This window comes from Hylobates moloch, unplaced genomic scaffold, assembly GCF_009828535.3.
Source record: "Hylobates moloch isolate HMO894 unplaced genomic scaffold, HMol_V3 SCAFFOLD_1, whole genome shotgun sequence".
NCBI lineage: Eukaryota > Metazoa > Chordata > Mammalia > Primates > Hylobatidae > Hylobates > Hylobates moloch.
Genome location: NW_026652276.1, coordinates 18,874,395 through 18,900,166, shown reverse-complemented (window position 1 = coordinate 18,900,166; position 25,772 = coordinate 18,874,395). Strand labels below are relative to the sequence as shown.

The following is a 25,772-nucleotide window of genomic DNA, read 5'->3' as shown; positions in this document are numbered from 1 at the left end:
TTTCACACTCATTTAGAAGTCCACATGTAGAGTAGTTCTGGGAGTGGTTCAGACATATCAGCAATGCCAACCATGACCTATTTCTCTTTGTTCTTCTGCTGTGCCACCTCTATAGCTTGTCAGCTGTTGTCCTTAGGCTCCTACTCTTCTGATTTCAAATGGTTCACGTTGTCTTTTAATGCAGGACTCTGAGTGTAATAACCAAGTTAGTCACCACTCTGAAGCAGTGAATGGTTTTTAGCAAACACCTAGATACTCTAGTCCAAGCTACCTTTATTTCTTAGTTGAGTTACTGGGATAATCTTGTCTCCCTGATAACCTTTTTTCCCTTTCTAAAGTTAGTTAGCCACACAGCAGCCAAAGTGATCTTTTTTTCACAGATAATAACATACTCCTGTTCAAAACAACATTGCTTTACATCCAGAACGTAATCCAGAGTTCTTCTTCCCATGGCCTTTGAGGTCCTATGTGTGGTCCCTGATCGCCACTTGACCATTGTTTCTTGCCACTCTTCCTCTTGCTCACTGTGTTCCAGCCACACTCCTTGCTGGTCTTTAGATATGCTGAGCACATTCCTACCTTTGGGTCTTTGCATTTGCTTATTTCCTTCTAATTAGAACACTCTTCTCCCAGTTCCAGGGTTTTCATGGCTCCCTTCCTCACTTTATTCAGGCCTTTGCTAAAGGAAACTCTACAGACACGCTCTCCAGATTTTTCCATCCAAATAGCATCTATTGTCGTCATCTCACCTTGTCTTGCTTCAGTTTTCTTCACAGGTTAATCTGTTTGTATATCCCAATAGAATATATCTCCCATACATGCAGGGACTTGATCTGTTTTGTTGATCTCAGTATAATTAATATTTGTTGAATTGAGTTAAATTAACTCAATTTGATTGAGTTATTTATTTGATTGAATTGATAATGAAAAGAAATTGTCAATACAGCTGAATCTCATAAAAGTGTATGTGTTTGTTTTTTCTCTTCAATGCAGAAAGCCAACCTCATAGCAAACCATTGCCATCAGATATTGCAGTAATCATGTACACAAGTGGATCCACAGGACTTCCAAAGGGAGTCATGATCTCACATAGTAACATTATTGCTGGTATAACTGGGATGGCAGAAAGGATTCCAGAACTGGGGTATGTCATAGTAAAGTAACATTGAGTAGTTAAGTATTTCTGTCTGTTATAATGTTATCATTTGTGTCATTTTATTAATATATAGCTAAATTAGTTCTTCAGAGTCTGTTTGTAGTAGGCATTTCCTTAAAAAATAAAAAGGACATTAAAATGAATGGCAAAATAGTTATAGTTGTGAGGTTGAAAATACATCGTATAGATATGTTTCAAAAAATACAGAACTTAACTTTTTATAGTTGTAAATCCTTTAAGTTGTTTTAATCAGCTTGTATTTGCTGCTGTAGTTTTTTTAATATCTAAATACAATTCAGGTGAACAGGTAACTTAATTTATCCACTAAGTATTTGTTGAGTTTCAGTATTCAGTCTCTGATTTTTCTTGTTAATACAAACTCCAGTGGTAGCAGCAGAAGGTAGAGTGGAGTGGGAAAGAGACTGATGGAGGAAACCAGATGGAAGTTTGAGGGACTGTCAAGGAAACATTGCCAGAGATGCAATCGGTATTCTGATGACTGATAGGGTACAGTGGTTGGATATTTTTGATGCTTTTATGCACAGAAATTACAAACATACACGCACACACACACTCACGTAATTGCTATGGTATTGAACTTGGGGATGGAGGACTGTCTCATGTATGCATACATTTCGGAAAAAATTAAGTGCAACAATTTTCTACAGGTTTGCCTCAGTTGCCTTCTATATTTTGGTTATGGGGGCAGCTCTTGAAACATATACAAATACTTACACATTTTCTGTATATTAAGATCTAATTTATTACATAATCCAATTCCCACAGCAAGAGTCTTACCTGTAAAATTTCTGGCAGATAGTTGTGGATTCTACTTTAACTCTTCTGGTTGGCAACCCACTAGATGTAAAGACTATTTCCCCCTTGGATGATTTCTTCTGTTCTTCCAAAGAACTCTATATTATTATTTGTTTAAGCCACTGTTTCTTTTTTTTTTTTTTTTTTGAGACGGAGTCTCGCTCTGTCGCCCAGGCTGGAGTGCAGTGGCGCAATCTCGGCTCACTGCAAGCTCCGCCTCCCGGGTTCACGCCATTCTCCCGCCTCAGCCTCTCCGAGTAGCTGGGACTACAGGCGCCCGCCACCACGCCCGGCTAATTTTTTTGTATTTTTAGTAGAGACGGGGTTTCACCGTGGTCTCGATCTCCTGACCTTGTGATCCGCCCGCCTCGGCCTCCCAAAGTGCTGGGATTACAAGCGTGAGCCACCGCGCCCGGCCAAGCCACTGTTTCTTCTGCCTCAGTACTTTGCTTCAGCAACGCTTATAATTCCTGAGTGCTTTTAAGTAGGACGGGAAACAGCACTCCTTCCTGCGAGTGTCTGCCTCCTTGCTTTTAGGTTGAGCTGTAATTCTTTTTCCCTAACATCCCCAGCGTCTGTCTATCCTCTGTTTTCATCTGTCTCTTTCTCTCACAAACACACACACACTTTACCAGTAAATTGATGCCCTGGGGCCCTTCCATGTGCCTTCAAGCTTGCTCCCATTATAGGGCACTTTTGGCATAGACGGCACCTGAGTTTTGTTTCTGACGTCTCCCTTTTCTTTTAGAGAGGAAGATGTCTACATTGGGTATTTGCCTTTGGCCCATGTTCTAGAATTAAGTGCTGAGCTTGTCTGTCTGTCTCATGGATGCCGCATTGGTTACTCTTCACCACAGACTTTAGCAGATCAGGTATGTTCAATGTCTGTGACTTGAAATACTAAAAAATCGTAGTGAATTTTAATGCATTTTTTTCAGTCAGTACGACAGTGTATTATGAGAGCAATGGTTCATTTTAAAATGAGCTTTGGCCTTTTAAGTGCTTCTTAGACTGTAAGTACGTTAAAATAATTTTTAATAGGCTTTTTGATCTAAGAATACCATTGAATCTTAAAAATAAGGATCACTTTATATGGATCACTTTTTCTTATTTTATAGTCTTCAAAAATTAAAAAAGGAAGCAAAGGGGATACATCCATGTTGAAACCAACACTGATGGCAGCAGTTCCGGTAAGAAGTGACCCTTATTTAATATTGAGTATTAAAGAAGTATCACCCGCTACAAAGCATTAGTGCTAGTGAAAAATACATTGCTGACAGGGTAGTTTATGTAGGATTTATTCCTTATTGACTATGAATATTGCCTTAGGTACTATAGGATTTCTTCAGTCTTGTTTTAGTTTGCTTTCTTATTTACTAAGCACTCAACTTAATTTCAGCTTCTATGTGTAATTATCAACTCCTTTGCCTAAATACCTTCTTGTTAAAATAAAAATTATTTTCATGATGTCTGTTTGTGAATTCATCGACACTTGAAGCTAGGAGGGAAAGTGTGAGATCACCTCCTTTTAAGCAAGCTGTATAGTTACCTCCTGAGTCCTCAGGGAAAGTCTGGGCTGAACACCAAACAAAGTGACAGAGAAGCTGGTGCAGCTTTGAATGACTTAAGAGGGGCTGTGCGTCCTTACATAATACAGGGGCCTGGGAATGGGACAAGGGAAATGGGACAGCAGTGATTTTCTGGCTCCTTATAACATAGGCTAAGTTTGTTTGGAAATGATGGGAATTGTCGGGTACCTAAATGCTTACGTCAAGAATAATTACATAGTTACTTCAAAGTCAAATGTAAATAATCAGTAGTTTTGTAGTTTCTTCTATAATTATAGTTTCTTTAGTATCCCACTTAAATTCTTAGTTCACTTAAAAATGACATGTAATTTCAAGTTATGGAGGAAACATTATTTTAAGTCATTAAAGTATACTTCACAGTAATGGATCTAGCAAGCAAAATGCAGCACAGACAAGGAAAACTTCCTGGTGCAATATCGAAAGACAAATAGCCAAACAAAAACCCCCAAACATTGCGTGGTCTTTTTGTGAGCAAAGCATGTGGTACTGTATATTTTTATAAGATAAAGTTAGGAAATTTTGAAAAACCATTTCAGATGGTTGTTCATTTATTTTGTGAGTAGGTTTTAGTTCAGAATCAGTAAGATAAACAAAGCAATATAAAGAATATCTTACAATTTTTATAAGTATCTAGATATATTTCTGCTTTTAAAAATTATTTTTCTAGAAACTATTTTTAAACTAATTGTGGTTCTATTTTAAAAGTTTGATCTTGATAGGATACATCTTTTTGAAAAATTCACAAAAGTTTTTTTTCCTTCTTGCTGAATCACATCCACAGTTGAAGAATACTTCTTTTGAAATGCCTTAATATTGCTAGAAATATTAATCTGATGCTAAGTGAACATGTAAGGCAGCTGTTATCATTATTAACTATGTTAAACTCATTTTTATACATTTAGGAAATCATGGATCGGATCTACAAAAATGTCATGAATAAAGTGAATGAAATGAGTAGTTTTCAACGTAATCTGTTTATTCTGGCCTATAATTACAAAATGGAACAGATTTCAAAAGGACGTGATACTCCACTGTGCAACAGGTAAGTAAAGACTCTCTACCTCCTTCTTTCTCCTCTTGATAATTTAATCATTTAGTTCACATTAATAGCCCAATTAATTGAGATAATTATAAGAAATAAATTTATTTCATAAAGTCAGGAGAACTCTTTAAAAAAATCCATCCCAGGCCGGGTGCAGTGGCTCACGCCTGTAATCCCAGCACTTTGGGAGGCTGAGGCGGGTGGATCACGAGGTCAGGAGATCGAGACCATCCTGGCTAACACAGTGAACCCCATCTCTACTAAAAATACGAAAAGAAATTAGCGGGGCTTGGTGGCGGACGCCTGTAATCCCAGCTACTCAGGAGGCTGAGGCAGGAGAATGGCGTGAACTCAGGAGGCGGAGCTTGCAGTGAGCTGAGATTGTGCCACTGCACGATCTGTCTGCCTGGGCGACAGAGCGAGAATCTGTCTTAAAAAAAAAAAAAAAAAAATCCATCCTGGCTGAACACTTTGGCTCACTCCCGTAATCCCAGTGCTTTGGGAGGCCAAATGCAGGCAGATCAGCTGAGGTCAGGAATTCGAGACCAGCCTGGTCAACGTGACAAAACCACATCTCTACTAAAATTACAGAAATTAGCCAGGGTGGTGGCATGTGCCTGTAGTCTCAGCTGTTAGGGAGGCTGAGGCAGGAGAATCGCTTGAGCTCACTTGGGAGGTGGAGGTTGCAGTGAGCCGAGATCGTGCCACTGCACTCCAGCCTGGGCGACAGAGTTGGAGACTCTTGTCTCAAAAAAAAAAAAAAAAAAAAAAAATCATCTTGACATGGGAGGATTGCTTGAGGCCAGGAGTTCAAGAGCAGCCTGGGCAACACAGCAAGACTTCTCTGCTTAGCTGGGCATGATGTCATATATCTGTAATCCCAGCTACTTCAGGGACTGAAGTGGGAGGATTGTTTGGGCCCCCAGTGGGAGGATCATTTGGGCCTGGGAGCAATGACTGCACCACTGCACACCACCCTGGGTGAAAGTGAGACTCTGTCTCTTTAAAAAACAAGCAAACAAAAAACCTTTATAACAGTATGAGCAGTTTAAAAAACCTGCAATGTCATTAAAAGTGTGTTTTCACTTAAGATTTTGCTATTTGTGAGTTTATATTTTCTGTGAACCCTTAGGTAGTTTTAATTATTTTGAGAAATAGTTTCTCTTTTGCTTTTATATTTATTTCAGTATGAATATAATTAAATGTTTTGTATTTAAAGCTTTAAATGATCAATCTTGTTCCAACCTTTGTGTAGTGTTATTAGAGTATGTAGATTTATGATTTGATCATAAAATAGCTTAGAAGTTAGAAAATGGAAGTATGACATTCAAAGTATTTTTTATGGGAATATTAATATAGTTTTCAGATGCTTCACATAATTTAGAACTTTGTAAGTTTTTTTCCTGCCTTACTTTAGTTATTTCTTCAGTGAGTTGTAAAGTCGGCCCTCTGTATCGACAGGTTCCACATCTTTAGATTCAACCAACTGTGGGTCAAAAATATTCTGGGGAAAAAAAACAATAAAATACAACAATATAACAGTGAAAAAGAAAATACGGTATTAACAACTATTTACAATGAATTTATATTGTATTAGGTATTATAGTAATCTAGAGATAATTTAAAGTATTTTGGAGGATGTGTATAGGCTTTATGCAAATACTATGCCATTTTATATAAGGGACTTAGGCATCTGAGGGTTTTGGTATCCAGAGGACTGGATGCCAAGGGGTAACTGTAAAAGCTGATTTGAAAAGTCTGTTAATACCATTTTTAAAAAATGGTCGCCGTGTAGTCTTCACCTTTTTAAAAGGTTTTTTAAGTACTACCTCTCCTTTTTGATCAAGGCAATATGCAATCTTTTTATTAGTGTATTTTCAGAAACATCAATTAGATGTTTAACTTGTTTCCTTTTTTAAATGCTTCACAGATAATTTACTAGATTATTTTTAACAAACACTTCAAAGCTTGAATTAGTGAAACTTTAAAACCAGATTGTTGTATACAAATTATACACATTTCTAATAAAGTACATTAAAACAAAAATTAATTTGATTTTAATATATTTCATAAAGATAATAGGATTGTTCAGTATTAATATAATATATGATAAATATTTTATGTAAATAATGATATAAAAGTGGCCATAAGCAAGGGTTTTCCTGTCACTATACAAAATTAAACCTGACAATTCAAATTCGAATATTACTTGAAAAGCCCTTAAGAGGAAATCATAAATTCTTTACCTTGTTGAACTTCAAAAAATTAAGATTTGGGGCTCAAGAGAATCTCCAAATTGGCTGTGTGACCTTGGATAAGTAACTTAATCTCAAAATCTCTCATATCAAAGCTGGGGATTAGTTTAAGTGATTTGGAAAATCCCATTCAGTTTTAAAATCCTGTGGTTCTCTAATTTTTTTCTTTAGCTTTGTTTTCCGGAAAGTTCGAAGCTTGCTAGGGGGAAATATTCGTCTCCTGTTGTGTGGTGGCGCTCCACTTTCTGCAACCACACAGCGATTCATGAACATCTGTTTCTGCTGTCCTGTTGGTCAGGGATACGGACTCACTGAATCTGCTGGGGCCGGAACAATTTCCGAAGGTAGTGTTCTCCATGGTCTAGAGGCTGGAGTGTGATGCCAGACGTTTTTTTGGGGTATGGGATATTTTCTGCGAATATATAGGAGAAGAGTAGTAAGGTGTTTGTGAGGCAGAATAATGGTAGATTCCAAGTACTGTGATCATTGATATCAATTTTTAGAATGTATTAGATGTATCTAGAGTCAATAATTCATCTGGAGAAGTTTTTATATCAAACTCTGATAGGTAATATTAAAAACCACTTAGCATTTTGGAAAAGAAACTTTAGTAACAAACATTGACTATTTTGTGTACATTTATTTTCTCACATCAGTGATTAAATTTCTTTTTATGTAGAAAAATTAAGGTGCTTTTATTTGTGTAGGTAAGTATGTTAAGACTCAGGTTCAGGAATGTTTATGAGGATTTCTGTAAGTGTTAGAGAGGAACTAGGTTCAGGTCTAGGGAATATTATTACCAGAGTTTATCGTGTGGTTGTGTTTGAGGAGGAGATCTACCAACTAATCAGCAGTTCTGAGATGAATCGCATAGGGCCTCATGTGTCCCTTTTATGGGAGAAAGTTATTTTGCTTTCCGGTACAGGATACAGCTATGCTGCTTCTACTTTGTGTTTGCTATATACGGATAGATACAAAACCTCATAACTGATTTTTCCCTATTTATTTTGAGTGCCTCTGTATACCATTTTCATGTATTACTTCATTTTTCTGTTTTGCAGTTATGTTCTCTGTTTCATATACTTTTGGAAGCTAGTTCTAAGTCATGTTTTGTAGGAAATAAGCAATCTTAAATACATGCATATGGGATTTCTTCTGAAGATCCTTAATTTCTTCTATTTTTAAGATTCAAATTGAATGATTAATTAGTAACAGTTTATGTTGTAAATAAAAGTCTTTAAGTGTTAAATATCAGCCTTTCATTTCTGATATTTGGTCTTTGAAGAGGAAACATAATGCAATAGTAATTCATAATAGTGGAGGGTTCTTTCCTCACATCCTTGAAAGCTTCCAGTCTTATTCTTCAGTGTGGCTCTTGAGCTATTGCTGTATTAATTTTAAATAGGGTGTGATAGTATAAGCTGATGGAAGCCTGCAGAGGTCTTGCTTTGAAATGGTGATACATTACATGGGAAAAGATTAGAGAGGTGTTTTGTACTGCACATCTGTGAGGCCTAATAAGAAAGTAGAATAGATGTAAACCATTGTTTTCATCATCCTTTAAGACAGGGACTTCAAACTCAAGAACCAGGCAGCTGCCTGTTTAAATGAGTCAAGTGGGCCCTAATGTAAGACAGTGTGATGGGTAAGGATTGATTCTGAGGGAACAGGAGCAGGCATGCCCTCTCTAACAGAGGCTGTCATTTCTGCTGTACCTGAAATGTGGGCCCATTGTTGCTGGCGATTCCACACTTACATCTAAAATTTCCTGATTTTTAAGAATGGCAATAACGAATTAAAAAAAAAAAAAAAAAAGAACCCTCAATGTAGGCCAAAAAATACGCCTCTACAGGCCTCACAGCCTGTGCTTCACCAATATGTGACTTCTGCTTTTAAGGATTCTCTGGGGATATCTCAGCCTTGGGATAATCATTTTTGGTAATTTAGAAAAATGAAGCAATGTATTAGCTACTGTTCTCAAATACCCTTTTTTTCATTTAATTCCTAGTGTGGGACTACAATACTGGCAGAGTGGGAGCACCATTAGTTTGCTGTGAAATCAAATTAAAAAACTGGGAGGAAGGTAATAAACTGTTTTAACCACAGAGCATTAATTTTTAAAGTATTAAACTTTAAAATTAGAATCACTTTAAAATTAGTGCTTCACTTTCTTCCTTTAGAATGTAAACACCCATAAGTGCTCATTTTTGTCCTTTGTAATAGACGTGTTTTATCTCGAACTATATGAATGCGTTTATTTTTCTTGTTTCAAAGATGTTTCTGAAGAACTATAATTGTTTTTATTTACTTATTATGTAGATACAAGTAAGAATTATGGCAAAAACTTAAGAAATGTACTAGTAAGTGAATAATGTCAATAAATTAGGATTGATCATAACTATTTTGCAGAAGTAAAATTATAAAATTTATTTTATGAAATTGTGGATTTTTAAATGATTTTTTTCTTTTTTTTCTGAAGGCTTCAAACTTATATTATTAGAAGGAAATTTTCACTGTAATTCCATAAAAGTCTGTTTATCCTCATGCCATTTAAAATAATGGTCACGTAAAAATTTATTTGATCCTGTTAAAATATACAAATTATCTGTGTTTTACTGGGATGCACCTTTCCTCTACATCAGGTAAAGATAAAGATTCTGGCTGGGCGTGGTGGCTCACTCCTGTAATCCCAGCACTTTGGGAGGCCAAGATGGGCGGATCATGGGGTCAGGAGTTCGAGACCAGCCTGACCAACATGGTGAAACCCCATCTCTACTAAAAATACAAAAATTAGCCAGGTGTGGTGGTGCGTGCCTGTAATTCCAGCTACTCGAGAGGCTGAGGCAGGAGAATCACTTGAACCCAGGAGGTGGAGGTTGCAGTGAGCCGAGATTGCACCACTGCACTCTAGCCTGGGCGACAGAGCGAGACTCTTGTCTCCAAAAGAAAGAAAGAAAGAAAGAAAGAAAAGAAAGAAAGATTCTAAGGCTGGGATGTCTTTTAGCTATCTTTAGCAGAATTAGTGAGAATATTTAATAAATTTAGGCTTGGAGTCATTTTGAAATTATCTGTAAGAATAAATCTTAATATGTAGTAACTCACTTTTTTTTTGACATGGAGTTTCGCTCTTGTTGCCCAGGCTGGAGTGCAATGTCAATGGTTTTGGTTCACTGCAACCTCCACCTCCTGGGTTTGAGCGATTCTCCTGCCTCAGCCTCCCTAATAGCTGGGATTTCAGGCGTGCGCCACCACGCCTGGCTAATTTTTGTATTTTTAGTAGAGGTGGGGTTTCACCATGTTGGCCAGGCTGGCCTCAAACTCCTGACCTCAGGCAATCCACCGTCCTTGGCCTCCCAAAGTGTTGTGATTACAGACATGAGCCACTGGCCCAGCAGTAACTCATTCTTATATAGGGATTTGTTTTATTAATTGCATGACTTAATACTTTTATCAGTTTATCAATATGATATTTAAGACGTTGCAGAATCTTTCAAATAATTTGTCTCTTGTATTTATAATTTTATACAACAAATGGAAGATGTTGGATTTTAGAGTTTAATTTTTTTCTTGGAATAGAAGTTTGAAAACATAAATGCTTATGGTTTAGCAACTGAGATTTTGTGCCTACTGTTAAATTGATAAACTTTGTTCATTCGTAGTGTCTGCCTTTTTTCCTTTGGGAAGTTCTAATTGGATTAAAATAAGATGACTATTTAGAAACTAATAGTTTCAAATTTTCATGTGTTTAACCCAACTCCAAATAATTAATTATTATTTTATTAGGTGGATACTTTAATACTGATAAACCACACCCCAGGGGTGAAATTCTTATTGGGGGCCAAAGTGTGACAATGGGATACTACAAAAATGAAGCAAAAACAAAAGCTGATTTCTTTGAAGATGAAAATGGACAGAGGTGGCTCTGTACTGGGGATATTGGAGAGTTTGAACCCGATGGATGCTTAAAGATTATTGGTAAGTCATCTAATATTTTTTTGAAAATGAATGTTTCTGAAGTAGTTTACACAAGACGTACAATATATTTAGAGAAGGCGTTTAATAATATAGATCTTTATGTAATCTTAGTTTGGGTTGTTGCATCACTCTTGGAATATGAAATATTGCGGACCGTGGAATTTATGAGGCCTGACGTGTTATGAGTTCTCAGAGATGGTTCAGCAGCAGTGATATTTTAAATTACTTGTAGATAACCTTTAGTCATTCTTTCCTGCCTGTGTTTCTGACATCTAGAGATTAGTAGATGGAGCTCTCACAGTCTGAACTGCACCCTTGCCTTGCCCAGGAGAACAAAGGAAAGCCAGGCGGCTTAAGTACTATGACTCATATGGGTTGAAAAATACGTTATTCTGCTTCTCCTTTTAGGTTCTTTTTTTTAAAAGTTAATGGCATTTCAGTTAGCCGTACGTGGTGTCTTTGTCGGGCGCCTGTAATCCCAGCTACTTGGGAGGCTGAGGCAGGAGAATGGCATGAACCCGGGAGGCGGAGCTTGCAGTGAGCGGAGATCGCGACACTGCACTCCAACCTGGGTGACAGAGCAAGACTCCGTCTAAAAAAAAAAAAAAAAAAAAAAGTTAATGGCATTTCTGTCCCTGTCTTGCTAACTAGAAACCTGGGAGGAGACTCAAGACTGTTCTCTTCAGTCAGCTTCCCATGCCTATTTTATATCCCACTAGTTTATTTTACGAGCTATGTCTCAAAATCATACTCTTCTCTCTTTGTCTCTCTTACCTGATCATTGGTCAGGCCTGTACCTTCTGCCACCCTCTCCCAATAATTTCACTATTGCCATGCTTACTGCCTTAAACACATCCTCTCACTGCCACCATGTAATTACTAAACATGGATCTTACTGGCCACAACCATTTAATGTCTCCTAGAAGCTCAGTTCAGGGTGCCCCTGTTAACATTGTTCGCCTCTTCAGCTTCATCGTCGGTTGTTTTCTCCTCCTTGATGCAGCTGAAATTAGAGCTGATGTTCTTCTGGCTTTTGCCAGTGTTGTTCCACCTGACCTCTGACTCTTCCCTTAGGACTTGGCTCAAGCAGCTGAGCATAGTGACTCAGGTCTGTAATCCCAGCTACTCGGGAGGCTGAGGTGGGAGTATCACAGGAGCCCAGGAGGTCGTGATTGTGCCACTGCACTGCAGTATGGGCAACAGAGTGAGACTCAAAATCTCAAAACCAACCAACCAACCAACCAACCAACCAACCAACCAACCAACCCTCAGCTCAGGCCTCACTTGCAAGAATTTTTTCCAAATCCCCAGGCTGGAGAGTCTTAACACTTAGCTCTACCATTGTAGTACCAATGTATTGAAGTAATACGTTTTTGCATTATGCATGTCTCCAGATAGGTTGTGAACTTGCAGATGGCATTGAATATCTTCTTCACCTGCCTGGTACTAATGGATACCAGGAATAAACCTGTTCAGAAGAACATACTTGAAGCCCTGCTAATGGAGTCCATTACGTAGAAGTTAATTGGTTTTCTTTCTTTTTTTTTGAGATGTAGTCTTGCTCTGTCACCCAGGCTGGAGTGCAGTGGCATGATCGCAGCTCACTGCAACTTCCGCCTCCTGGGTTCACGCAATTCTGCCTCAGCCTCCTGAGTAGCTGGGATCCTTACAGGTGTGCACTACCACGCCCAGCTAGTTTTTGTATTTTTAGTAGAGACAGGGTTTCACCATGTTGGCCAGGCCAGTCTCGAACTCCTGACCTCAAGTGGTCTGCCCGCCTCGGCCTCCCAAAGTGCTGGGATTACAGGCATGAGCCACTGCACCTGGCCTGTTTTTCTTTTAAAAGCATGTATTTAGCAGTACAAAAATTAGGGCCTAATTTTAATATGTGCTTTTAATTTCGGCATAACCATTAATGCTTAATTTTGCCAAGTGTTAAATAATTTGATAGCAGATTACTTAGAGAATGGCCAGTATTTATATATGTATTAAATGTTATTAATATTATTACTCATTGTTTTCCCCTCTCCACTTTTCTTTGTTTTGCAGATCGTAAAAAGGACCTTGTAAAACTACAGGCAGGAGAATATGTTTCTCTTGGGAAAGTAGAGGCAGCTTTGAAGAATCTTCCACTAGTAGATAACATTTGTGCATATGCAAACAGGTGAGAACGTGGAACTCATACTACTTTGACTTAAAACGTTTGATGTGCATAGACATTTCCGACCTGTATGGACCTTCTTTGTAAAGATGTTCCGAGAACTCTTCCTATCTGTTACTTGTGGGAAGGGCCTCCTTCTCATTACAGCCATTAGCTGACTCTTTTCCTTGTAAGGCTTCCCCTGATCTTTCTCTCTGTCCCTGTTTTCTGCTTTACGTCTCAAGGCAGTGTCCCATGTAGGGAGGTGAAGAAAATTAAACATTCCTTCCTGCTGCCTTGGTACCCCTACCTACCTGTCCCTCAGCAGGGGAAGCTTCACAGAACTACTCCAGAGGAATGGGGAGTAAAGAAGTGGCAGTGAGGAGTGTGCTGCTTACTTATCCCCACTCTACACTTGAGCCTGCTCGGCACTCCAGGCAGGTCTTGGGGCTCCCATGTAAGCTGTGTTAAGCTGCAGCCTAAACGCACAGCCTCCCCACCTCATGATGATGAAGAGGCAGCTGGGAACCTGTCTACGACAGTTGACATGCATTATTATGGGAAAATAAAATCTGTTATCAGAAAAACTAATTTAGAAACAGGCGTTGGGGGTACAGCCCAAGTTAGAAATGAATTGCGTTTATTTGTAAATGATTCTGGTCTTTAGCCATTTAGTATTTTCTTTAGTGATGATACAGTTCTGGATTTATTTATGTGATAGTAACCAGAAGTATCTTCTTCCTGATGTTACTGTTTTATGGCCTTCAAAAAAGTATCTGCCTTCATTGGGCATAGTCAGAGTTCCTCTATCTGATAACAAAAGAAAAAAAAGAATATATTCACATCATTTTGATTCGTTGCTGAATTTTTAGATAGTTTTAATTTATGTTAAATTTTAATTTTTTAAAACACGTGCTATGAAATACTGATAATCAGGGTTTAAAGGTGAATTTTCTAATATTTGTAACTTGCTTTTAAAATGTGTACGTGGCAGTATTCATAACAGTTTTTCATAGTTGAAATTCGTCATGAAATGTCAGATTGAAGTTTATTTAGCAATGAACTCTGCCAAAGCATTGGAAAATATTATGAATCAAACAGTAAAACTGGCAGTTGCATGAAATGGGTATGCCAGTGCCAAGTATGGCACATGCATTTAAAAAAAATAGTGAGGAGTTATTTACTACTTGTCACTGTAATAATAACTGCAGTTAACACAGTTTACCATTTTGTTCCTTATCTGTTATCCTTTCTATATTTCAGTTATCATTCTTATGTCATTGGATTTGTTGTGCCAAATCAAAAGGAATTAACTGAACTAGCTCAAAAGAAAGGACTTAAAGGGACTTGGGAGGAGCTGTGTAACAGCTGTGAAATGGAAAATGAGGTACTTAAAGTGCTTTCCGAAGCTGCTATTTCAGGTGAGTATTCGGTTAAACTGATAGACTAAGAACTGAGATGGGAAGAGAGTACTTACATGCATTCAACCTGTTTTAAGGTTTAGGGTTCATCACTTTCTGCTCAGAAACCATTTGTACCATTAGTATATGGAAGAGTAAACTTATCAGTCCCCCATTCAAGCCCTGCTACACAAATTAACCACTCCCACCAAACTGAGGTACATGTATTTTGAATGTTCTTGTCTCTGCAACCTTTGCTTTCTGGGTTAACCCTTTCTCTTATATCAGCTGTTCTTCAAGGCCTTGCTCAGTTTTCTGGCCACACTATCCCACAGTGTGATCAGGCCAAAACTCCTTTTGAAACTTTATACAATGTTAGAGTACTGGTAGTTGGTTGTACTAATAGTTTCCATAACCATTTTTGGTGGAGTGAGGAGTGCCCAAGACTGGTTTAATATTGTTGGTTTAATAAAAACATCTGTGTCTTTTAAGTTGTTGTGTCAAGCATAAAACAAGCGTGAATTATTTTTTATTTTTTATTTTATTTATTTTTTTAAGAGACAGGGTCTCTTCTGTTGCCCAAACCAGAATGCAGTGGCACAATCATAGCTTACTGCAGCCTTGAACTCCCAGCTCAAGCGATTCTTCCCTTCAGCCTCCCAAGTAGCCGGGACTACCAGTGCATGCCACTATGCCTAGCTAATTAAAAAAAAATTGTTTTGTTTTGTTGTTGAGACGAGGTCTCACTATGTTGGCCAAGCTGGTCTTGAACTCCTAGGCTGCAGCGATCCTCCCAACTTAGCTTCCTGAGTACCTGGGACTACAAGCGTGTGTCACCATGCCAGGCTCCAGCATTTACTTTTTAGTCTCTTCACATTTCAGTAATGTCAGGTTCCACGCAGTCTTTTAAGTCAGCCCTGTCGTACATGCCTTACTGATTTTGCTCATAGTGTATATTCCTTTGGAAACCACTCCTGAAATATTTTTAATCTTTGAAGACTGAAACCTTGTGTATTATTTCTGTTTACTTTTACAAGTTAGAGTTAATACACCTTTTTTTACTCCCAAGGCACTTTGTCTTTAATTTTGCATATTTCTTTATTTTATTGTAGTAAAAATCTCATAACATTCAATTTACTATCTTAACATTTTAAGTGTACAATTCAGTAGTGTTAAGTGTATTTACATTGTTGCACAACTGATCTTTAGAACTATTTCATCTTGCAAAACTGAGACACTATACCCATTACACTAATTCCTCTTCCCTCTCTCCCCATTCCCTCCACCTTTTTACTTTATGTTTCTAAAATTTTGATTACTTGAGGTACTTCATACGTGTGGAATCATACAGTATTTATTCTTTTGTGACTGTCTTATTTAGTGTAGTGTATCTTCAGGGTTTATTCATATTGTACCATATGATAGGATTTTTCTTTTTTAGGGTGCGTAATACTCCATTATATGTATATTGCACATTTTCTTTATCCATTCATGTATGTTTGGACATTTGGGTTGCTTCTACCTCTTGGGTATTGTGAATAATGCTGTGATGAACATAGATGTGCAAATAAGGTTTTGCGATTCTGCTTTGGATTATTTTGGATATATACCCAGAAATGAGATCATTAGATCCTATGGCAATTATTAATACTATATTTAATTTTTTCAGGAGACTCTATACTGTGTTTCATAATGACTATTGATTTACATTCCCACCAGCGGTATTAAGGGTTTCCATTTCTCCACATCCTCACCAACATTTGTATATTTTTTCCTAATATCCATTCTAACAGATGTGAAGTGATATCTCATTGTGGTTTTGATTTGCATTTCTCTTTTTATTAGTTACGTTGGGCATCTTATATATACTTGTTGGCCACTTACATATCTTCTGCAGAAAATTGTTGATTCAAGTCCTTTGCCCATTTTAAACTCAGGATTCCCGCCCCCCCCCCCCCCCCCCCCCCCCGTAGTTAAGTTGTACAAGTTTCTTTTTTTTTTTTGAAAAATTTTTTTTTATTAATTTTTTTGCACACAAACATTTTCTAAAAAGACATACAAATAAAAAGATGCATATCAAACATATTAGGAAGGTTGCACATGGGAAGATGGGGAATAGAAATGGGGGGTGGGAGTTGAAGAAAATAAATGAGAGAGGGACTTTGTATGGATCAATGATAATAACTCAATCCTCTATTTGACAAAGAAGAAAGATAAGGAAGAGGAAGAAAAAGAAAGTAGGATAAAGGATGAGAAAGGGAGGAAAATAGAAAAAATTAGAGTATGACTCCAGGGTAGACCTGTTTTGTTGTTGCTGGGTTGGTTGGTTGGTTTGTCTGTTGTATTTTTCATATGTTTCGCCATGTTGGCCAGGCTGGTCTCGAACTCCTAGCCTCAAGTGATCAACCCGCCTCGGCTTCCCAGAGTACTGGGACCACAGGCGTGAGCCACCACGTCCAGCCCCCACATTGCGTCTGGCCTCCGGGGTAGACCTCCCAGACAGGGCGGCCGGGCAAAGGCGCTCCCCACATCCCAGATGGGGCGGCCAGGCAGAGGCGCTCCTCACTTCCCAGACGGGGCGGCCGGGCAGAGGTGCTCTTCACTTCCCAGATGGGGCAGCCAGGCAGAGGCGCTCCCCACATCCCAGATGGGGCGGCCGGGCAGAGGCGCTCCTCACTTCCCAGACGGGGCAGCCGGGCAGAGGCGCTCCTCACTTCCCAGACGGGGCGGCCGGGCAGAGGCGCTCCTCACTTCCCAGACGGGGCGGCCGGGCAGAGGCGCTCCTCACTTCCCAGACGGGGCGGCCGGGCAGAGGCGCTCCTCACTTCTCAGACGGGGCAGCTGGGCAGAGGCTCTCCTCACTTCCCAGATGGGGGGTGCCAGGCAGAGGTGCTCCTCACATCCCAGACGATGGGCGGCCGGGCAGAGGCGCTGCTCACTTCCCAGACGGGGCGGCGGCCAGGCAGAGGCGCTCCTCACTTCCTAGATGGGGTGGCGGCCGGGCAGAGTCGCTCCTCACATCCCAGACGGGGCGGCCGGGCAGAGGCGCTCCTCACATCCCAGACGATGGGCAGCCAGGCAGAGACGCTCCTCACTTCCCAGACGGGGCGGCGGCCGGGCAGAGGCGCTCCTCACCTCCCAGACCGGGTGGCCGGGCAGAGGCGCTCCTCACATCCCAGACGATGGGCGGCCAGGCAGAGACGCTCCCCGCCTCCCAGAGGGGGCGGCGGCTGGGCAGAGGCTGCAATCCCAGCACCCTGGGAGGCCAAGGCAGGCGGCTGGGAGGCGGAGGCTGCAGCCAGCCAAGACTATGCCACCGCACTCCAGCCCGGGCAACACCGAGCACCGAGTGAGCGAGACTCCGTCTGCAGTCCCAGCACCTCGGGAGGCCGAGGCGGGCAGACCACTGGAGGTCAGGAGCTGGAGACCAGCCTGGCCAACATGGCGAAACCCCGCCTCCAGCCAAAGGAGAAAAAACTAGGCAGGGGTGGTGTCGCGCAGCCGCAATCCCAGGCGGGCAGCCCGCAGGCCGAGGCAGGGGATCACGGGAGCCGGAGGCAGGGAGTCTGCAGCGAGCCGAGTACACTCCAGCGTGGGCAACGGAAGAAAAGAGAAAGGAAAGAAAGAAGGAAAGAAGGAAGGATGGAAGGCAAGCAAGTTGTACAAGTTTCTTACAAATTCTGAACATGTATTAGTCTGTTCTCATACTGCTATGAAGACATACCTGAGACTGGGTAATTTATAAAGGAAAGAGGTTTAATTGACTCACAGTTCTGCATGGCTCGGGGAGGCCTCAGAAAACTTACTGTACAATTATGGCAGAAGGGGAGAGAGAGAAGCAAAGACACATCTTACATGGCAGCAGGCGAGAGAGCAAATGAAGAGAGAGAGAAAGCGAAGGGGGAAGAGCCCCTAAAACCATCAGATCTTGTGAGATCTCACTCACCATCATGAGAACAACATGGGGAAACCGCACCCATGATCCAGTCACCTCCCACCAGGTTCTGCCCTCGACATATCTGGATTATGGGGATTATAATTTAAGATGAGATTTGGGTGGGGACCCAGAGCCAAACTTTATCAGGACATTGCATTTATTTGTGTCTTTTAAAATTTCTTTTAGCAACATTTTGTAGTTTTCAGGGTACAAGTCTTTCACCTCCTTGGTTAGGTTTATTCCTAAGTATTTCCTCCTTTTTGATGCTACATTAAATGGTATTGTTTTCTTAATTTCTTTTTCAGAACAGTTATTGTTAGTGTATAGACATGCAATTGATTTTTCATGTTGATTTTTTTTATCCTGCAACTTTGCTGGAATCTCTTTGTTAGTTACAAAGGTTGTGTGTGTGTCTTTAGAGTTTTCTACATATAACAGTTTTCTTACTGATCTTTGGATTGTTCTATTCATAAATGAAAGTGGAGTATTGAAGTCTCCTACTATTATTGTATTGCTTTCTATTTCCTCCCCTAGTTATGTCAGTGTTTCCTTCATATATTTAGAAACTCTCAAGTTACGTGTATATTTGTAATTGTCATATCATCCTGGAGAATTGACTCTTTTATCATTATATTATAATTAATGTCCTTCTTTGTCTATTGTGACAGTTTTTGTCTTAAAGTCTGTTTTATTTAAGTATGGCCATCCCCTTCAGGTTCTTAATTTCATGGAATATCTATTTCCATCCTTCACTTTAGGTTATGCATGCCCTTAGATCTAATGTGTGTTTCTTGTGGATGGCATATACTTGAGTCTTGTTTTATATTCAGTTGGTCAATCTGTATCTTTTAATTGGGCATTTAATCAGCATTTACATTTCAGGTAATTATGATATGAAAGACTTTTCATACCTATTTCTATTTTGTTAACTATTTTCTGTATATCTTGTAGCTTTTCCTCTCTTGCTGCCTTCTTTTGTTTTGGTGATTTTTTGTGTGTATAATTACATTCTTTGATTCCCTTGTCTTTTATCTTTGTGTATGTTCTATAGACATTTTCTTTATGGTTGTCAATGCAGTTACATAAAACGTCTTAAAATTATAACAGTCTATTTTAGTTTGATAGCTTAATCTTCTGTCTCATATAAAAACTTGAGTCCTTTATAACTGCTCCTCCCTCAAGACCTTTTTATTGTGTAGTCATTAATATAGATTCATAATTACTTTTTATGTCTTTGTTTTTTTAAATTCTATACAGATTTAAATGTGACTTATGCACCTATATCAAATTACTTTCAGAATTCTGTATTTGCCTATGTATTTACCTTTACCAAGGAGTCTTGTAGTTTCTTATGGTTTTGTGTTACTGTTTGTTTTCATTTTGCTTTAACTTGAAGTACTCCTATCATTATTTTTTGTAGGACAGGTCTAGTGGTGATAAACCCCCTCTACTGTTGTTTATCATGGAGTCTTAATTTTTCCCTTATTTTCGAAGGACAGGTTTAGGTCACAGTATTCTTGGTTGACAATGTTTTTTCTTTCAGTGTTTTGAATACTACTATTTTCTTTTTTTTTTTTTGAGACGGAGTCTGGCTCTGTCACCCAGGCTGGAGTGCGGTGGCGCGATCTCGGCTCACTGCAAGCTCCGCCTCCCGGGTTCACGCCATTCTCCTGCCTCAGCCTCTCCGAGTAGCTGGGACTACAGGCGCCCGCCACCACGCCCGGCTAATTTTTTTTTGAATACTACTATTTTCTAACCTGCCAGCTTTCTGCTGATAAATGATAGTTCAATGAGAGCTTCCTTGTATGTGATGAGTCATTTTTCTCTTGCTGCTTTCAAGATTTTTTGCGACTTTTGACAGCTTGATTATGAGTGTGTTTTGGTGTAGTTCTCTTCCTAGTGGAGTGTTTTGAGCTGCTTGAATTTATACTCCCATTTCTTTTCTCAGATATAGGAAGGTTTTGGCCATGATTTCTTCAAATAGGCTTTCTGCTCCTTTCTCTCTTCTTTTTCTGAACTCCTATAATGAGCATTTTTCCACTTGATGGTGTACCATTCATTCTTTAGGTTCTCTTCATTTTTACATTTTTGCTCCTCTTAGTAATTTCAGAAGTCCTGTCTTTGAGTTCATAGATTCTTTTTTCTACCTGGTCAAGTTGCTGTCGATCCTCTAGTGAATTTTTCTATCCATTTATTGTATTCAGTTCCAGAATTTCTATTTGGTTCTTCATTTTTAAAAAATTTCTTTCGTTTATATTTTCATTTTGTTCATGCATTGTTTTCTTGTTTTTTTTTTTCAGGTGTCTGTACTCTCTTGTAATTCATTGAGCATTCTTATGACAGTTATTTTGAATTTGGTAATTCATCTATCTCCATGTCTTTCTGGGGTTTATTTCTGGAGATTTAATTTGATCTTTTGATAGCCTATATAGATAAATAGATATTTATCTACATCTTTATTTTTGTTGGGATGTCAGCATTTGAAAAATGAGCTACCTTTCTCTGTCTTACAGTCCTGCTTTTGTATTGAGAGGACTTTGTCCAGTCAGCCCTACTACGGATTCTAGAGCCAGCTATCTTAAGCCTTTTCCGAGGCTGTGTCCTTTTTGGGTTTGTGGGGTACAATCTAATTGAAGAGGTTTGCTGGTTTCTACTCAGGAGCTCCCTCTGGTGTCTGTCTGTGATATTGTGGCCTCACTGGTGCTGTAGTTAGCCATGGTACTGGAGCTCTACCTAGTGTCTGTGATACTGCAGCCTCTGGTGCATGTTAATCTTTGTTCTTGACAGCTCCCAACCTGGTGCCCTGTTCCTGTTATTTAGATTCAGGAAAGACAGAAGCAAGTTCCTTGCACCCCAGAAGTCAGAATATTGGATGTATGTTCCACTCCTTCTCTTCCCTAGGGAGAAGTCAGAAGTTAGGGATTTCTTCCCTATTACTTTGTACTGTGCTGAGGGGAGGGTCTCTGGCAAGCAAATACCTTGTATTTTTCTACCAGCCTTTGATGCGGTTGGTTTCCTTCTGTCCTGGAGTGCAGGAACCTCTTAACTGGTTTCTGAGTTTCTTACACAGGCAATAAATAGGCCCATATAGCATTTTAAAATCCATGTTTCTGTAGGGGAAGGAGGGACTGCGTTTTCCTATATTGTCATCTTGCTGACATCACTCCTTAACACATTTCTTTCATGTATCATATGGCTAGCTGTTTACCCATTTCCATTTGTTAGATTGCATGCCACTGGAAAGCAGAAACTTGTCATATTTTGCATTTTTAAAAGAATGTTCAGTAAAGCACTTTACATGTAGTAATAGTTTTTTAATATTTGTTGAATGAATGCTTAGAAAAATAAGTCAGTCCTACTGATGACATATGGTTTTTCAAAACTACACTGCCCCTTAATCTCCTTTAAATGCTTTGCTTTCTTCCCTTCCTTTCTCCATTTGCCGCTATCGTGAATCTCCTTAGTATTAGGCAATATGTTAGGAACACAATACTGAGCAAGCATTCTGTCTCCGCATAGCTTGTAGGGAATATCCTGGTTCAGTGACATAATTTGTCTTAAACTTTATTATTTTTTAATTTCTGAAGTAAATGTGCTCTGCATAATAAATTCAAGGAAAACAAATAGGTATAAAGGAAAAGGTCAATTTCCTCATTTCCTTTCTCCTGGATACCAGGCTCTAGAGGTGTGGAGTTTATAGCTTGGTATGTATCCTTCTCCTCACATCTAGGTGCATATAAGTTTATGCAGCCTGTGCTGGAACTTGTCTTTTTTTTTTTTTTTTTTTTTTTTTTAACTTAACAATAGGCATTTATGCAGCATATAATGAAGTTTCAGTCAGTGACAGACTGAATATATGACAGTGGTCACATAAGATTATAATATTTTTACTGCCTTTTCTATGTTTAGATACACTTAAATACACAAATACTTAACCATCGTGTTACACTTACCTATGGTATTCAGTACAGTAACGTGCTGTGCAGGTGTGTAGCCTAGGAGCCATAGGCTAGATAATGCAGCTTAGATGTATATAGTAGGCTATACTATCGACATTTGTGTAAGATGCACCATGATGTTCCCATGATGGCAAAACTGCCAAGTGTGATGCATTTCTCAGAACATATCCCTGTCATTAAGAGATGTGTGACTATATTGGATACCCTATTAGATACCTGTCTAAATCTAATTTTTTTTTTAATGAGATGGGGTCTTGCTCTGTTGCCCAGGCTGGAGTGCAGTAGCACGGTCATAACTCACTGCATCTTCAGATGTCCTGGGCTCAAGTCATCCTCCCACCTCAGCCTCCTGAGTAACTGGTACTACAAGTGTATGCCACTATACCCAGCTCATATTTTTTATTTCTATTAAAAACTTTTTTTAAGTTATTTATTTTAGAGACAAGGTCTCGCTATGTTACCGAGGCTGGCGTTGAACTCCTGGCCTCAAGCGATCCTGCTTGAGCCTTCAGAGTTACTGGGATTACAGGCCTGAGCCATCATGCCTGGCTCTAACTCGTTTTCAGTGACAGAATTATATTCTGTTTTGTTCCTATATCATATTTTATTTAACTCATTTTTCTCTTGATGGGGACTTGTTAGTTTATTGTTTTACTTAAATGTTTGTATTTTGAGGAATAGATTCTTTAGAAGTGACATTCATGGTTCACTTGTTGGTTGTGCATTTTGATGGATACTCGAAAAGTATCCATCATGGTGAAGTTACACCATTTGCTAAGAACTTAAATACCTCTTTTTTCTTTTTTGTTTTTTTAAATCATCTTAGCAAGTCTGGAAAAGTTTGAAATTCCAGTAAAAATTCGTTTGAGCCCTGAGCCGTGGACCCCTGAAACTGGTCTGGTGACAGATGCCTTCAAGCTGAAACGCAAAGAGCTTAAAACACATTACCAGGCGGACATCGAGCGAATGTATGGAAGAAAATAATTATTCTCTTCTGGCATCAGTTTGCTACAGTGAGCTCAGATCAAATAGGAAAATACTTGAAATGCATGTCTCAAGCTGCAAGGCAAACTCCATTCCTCATATTAAACTATTACTTCTCATGACGTCACTATTTTTAACTGACAGGATTAGTAAAACATTAAGACAGCAAACTTGTGTCTGTCTCTTCTTTCATTTTCCCCGCCACCAACTTACTTTACCACCTATGACTGTACTTGTCAGTATGAGAATTTTTCTGAATCATATTGGGGAAGCAGTGATTTTAAAACCTCAAGTTTTTAAACATGATTTATATGTTCTGTATAATGTTCAGTTTGTAACTTTTTAAAGGTTTGGATGTATAGAGGAATAAATAGGAAATATAAGAATTGGTCATTTGGGGGCTTTTTTACTTACTGTATTTAAAAATTCAAGGGTATTGATATCAAATTATGTACATTTCAGATGCTTATGAATCAAATCATTGTTGAACAAAAGATTTGTTGCTGTGTAATTATTGTCTTGTATGCATTTGAGAGAAATAAATATACCCGTACTTATGTTTTAAGAAATTGAGATCTTGTGAATATATGCCTGTCAGTGTCTTCTTTATATATTTATTTTTTATTAGAAAAAATGAAGTTTGGTTGGTGATGCATGAAACAAAATAGCAAGAGAGGGTTATAGTTTAATAGTAAGGGAGATATAACAGCACGTGTAGCACCAATTGATAATTGGTCTCTCTAGTAGCTTACTGTAGAAATGTTCAATGAAGTCTTCTATTCATCTGTTGAAACTAGGAAAATATCTAAACTTAAGTGGAAGTAATTCTGAAAGAGAGGATAGAATTTAAAAAACAAGAGTATATAAAGTTATTCTTTGAATATTTCATTGACTATATGTACACTGAATTATCTATATTTGTAAACAAATTAGTCAGTCATGGAAAATCATTCTATCCCAAAGTCTCCTTTTGGTCTAGATAATCATTATTTCATTTTAAAATTAGTATTTTTCATAGTTTGCACTGATGTGTGTATGGATGTGTGTGAGTCCTTGGTAGCTTATTTAAAAAGCACCTTATCCTTTCTCCCATAACCTTTCTACACTAGAAAATGAAATAATTTAGAATGCATTTGATAATAGCATTCTCACTAAGACACATGAGAATTTAACTTTATAACCACGTGAGTTAAGATTTAATTTATAGGTTTTGATGTCAGTGTTGAAGTTATTTGTGATTCAGAAACATTGCCTGTGTGATACATAGTAAGTCTCTTCGTATATTACTGCTTGTCTGTTGTTATTTCTGGATTATCAAAAGCAATAGTGCACCAATTAAGATGTGCTCAAATCAGGACTTAAATCATAGGCACCACATTTTTCATGTCAGACTAGTTACTTTCTTGATTCTCAGTTACTGTAGGCATCAAAAGGAAAAAAAAAAAAGGTGAACTTAGGTCTGTGTAAAGGAAGGGGAGTGTTAGGAGCAGCTCGCTAGGACTGTATAGTGTGTGTTTGGTTGCATCACAAACATCGTATTTGGAGACGTTGCAATACAGTGTTTTGTTTTCAAATTTTCTTGTATTCTTGTATATTTGTATTATGTTTTGAATGCTTTTCTCTTTTCATTATTAAATATTAATGTTTGGGATAACTGCCAAGAAGAAGTAAAAATATTAAATGGAACTTCTATATGAGGATGCTGTGATCTAAAAATTAAATCTCGGTGGGTGGAGATAATTTGTTTCTGATGCCTTGTCTTTAGAATAATTGTTTGCTTTCAGATGATTAAAAAAAGATTGTATCTAGGAAAAAGTTTTAATGCTTCAAAGGAGAGATACTGATAATTGTGACTTGAAATAGTGTCAGATGAATATGTAGCTGATCACTGATTGAACCATCTAATGAGGCAGGCTTAAACTCTATCTAGTTTCGTTTGTTTTCTCATATGAAGTCCATAATTCCTTTCAGTCCTAAAATGTCAGATGCCAGGTGTCAAATGCCACAGTAGAACATGAAATTAAGTAGAGTCCCCTTTTAAACAAATTTCTCTGTAAGCAAAACTATCTTAGTGACTTAAAAAATAATATCGTCTAAAATTACCCTTTCAAGAGGAAAAAATTGTTCAATGAAAAAACCACCCAATTATGACTCATATAAGAAATACTGGTTTAACCAGGAGATATTTGGGGAGGAAAAGTTTAAGGAATTTCAAATTGCTAAATCTAATACAAATATCTGACAATAGGATATAGATCTAAAAGAATGGTTCTTAAGAAATATTGTTTACTGGGAATAAGCTAAGCTGTATGAAGAATTCGTAAACATTACACGTTCCAACTTACAGCAAAGACTGGTGGCCACCTCCATTTTTTTCCCACCGCTCTTCCACTGACATCCTTCTTAGCAGAAACTTCATTAAAAAGTTTTTGCTGACACAGAACAAACCTGAAAGTAGTATCTACTTTCCAAATACTACTTTGCTTTTCAGTAGTGGATTTGATATTTATAATGTTCTC

At 38.5% G+C, this 25,772-nt stretch overlaps 1 protein-coding gene across 1 annotated transcript in view; it reads left to right on the top strand.

The window, feature by feature from the left end:
- Window positions 1-23,826, top strand: part of ACSL3 (acyl-CoA synthetase long chain family member 3) — an 81,310-nt gene extending 57,484 nt beyond the window's left edge. Inside the window, exons 6-15 of the mRNA XM_032754352.2 lie at window positions 994-1,144; window positions 2,721-2,844; window positions 3,091-3,162; window positions 4,464-4,603; window positions 7,030-7,202; window positions 8,867-8,941; window positions 10,642-10,833; window positions 12,883-12,997; window positions 14,237-14,394; window positions 23,096-23,826. Coding sequence (XP_032610243.1) covers window positions 994-1,144; window positions 2,721-2,844; window positions 3,091-3,162; window positions 4,464-4,603; window positions 7,030-7,202; window positions 8,867-8,941; window positions 10,642-10,833; window positions 12,883-12,997; window positions 14,237-14,394; window positions 23,096-23,253 — 1,358 coding nt within the window. The 3' untranslated portion in view covers window positions 23,254-23,826. The remainder of the gene's footprint in view (window positions 1-993; window positions 1,145-2,720; window positions 2,845-3,090; window positions 3,163-4,463; window positions 4,604-7,029; window positions 7,203-8,866; window positions 8,942-10,641; window positions 10,834-12,882; window positions 12,998-14,236; window positions 14,395-23,095) is intronic.
- The last annotated feature ends 1,946 nt before the right edge of the window (window positions 23,827-25,772 follow it).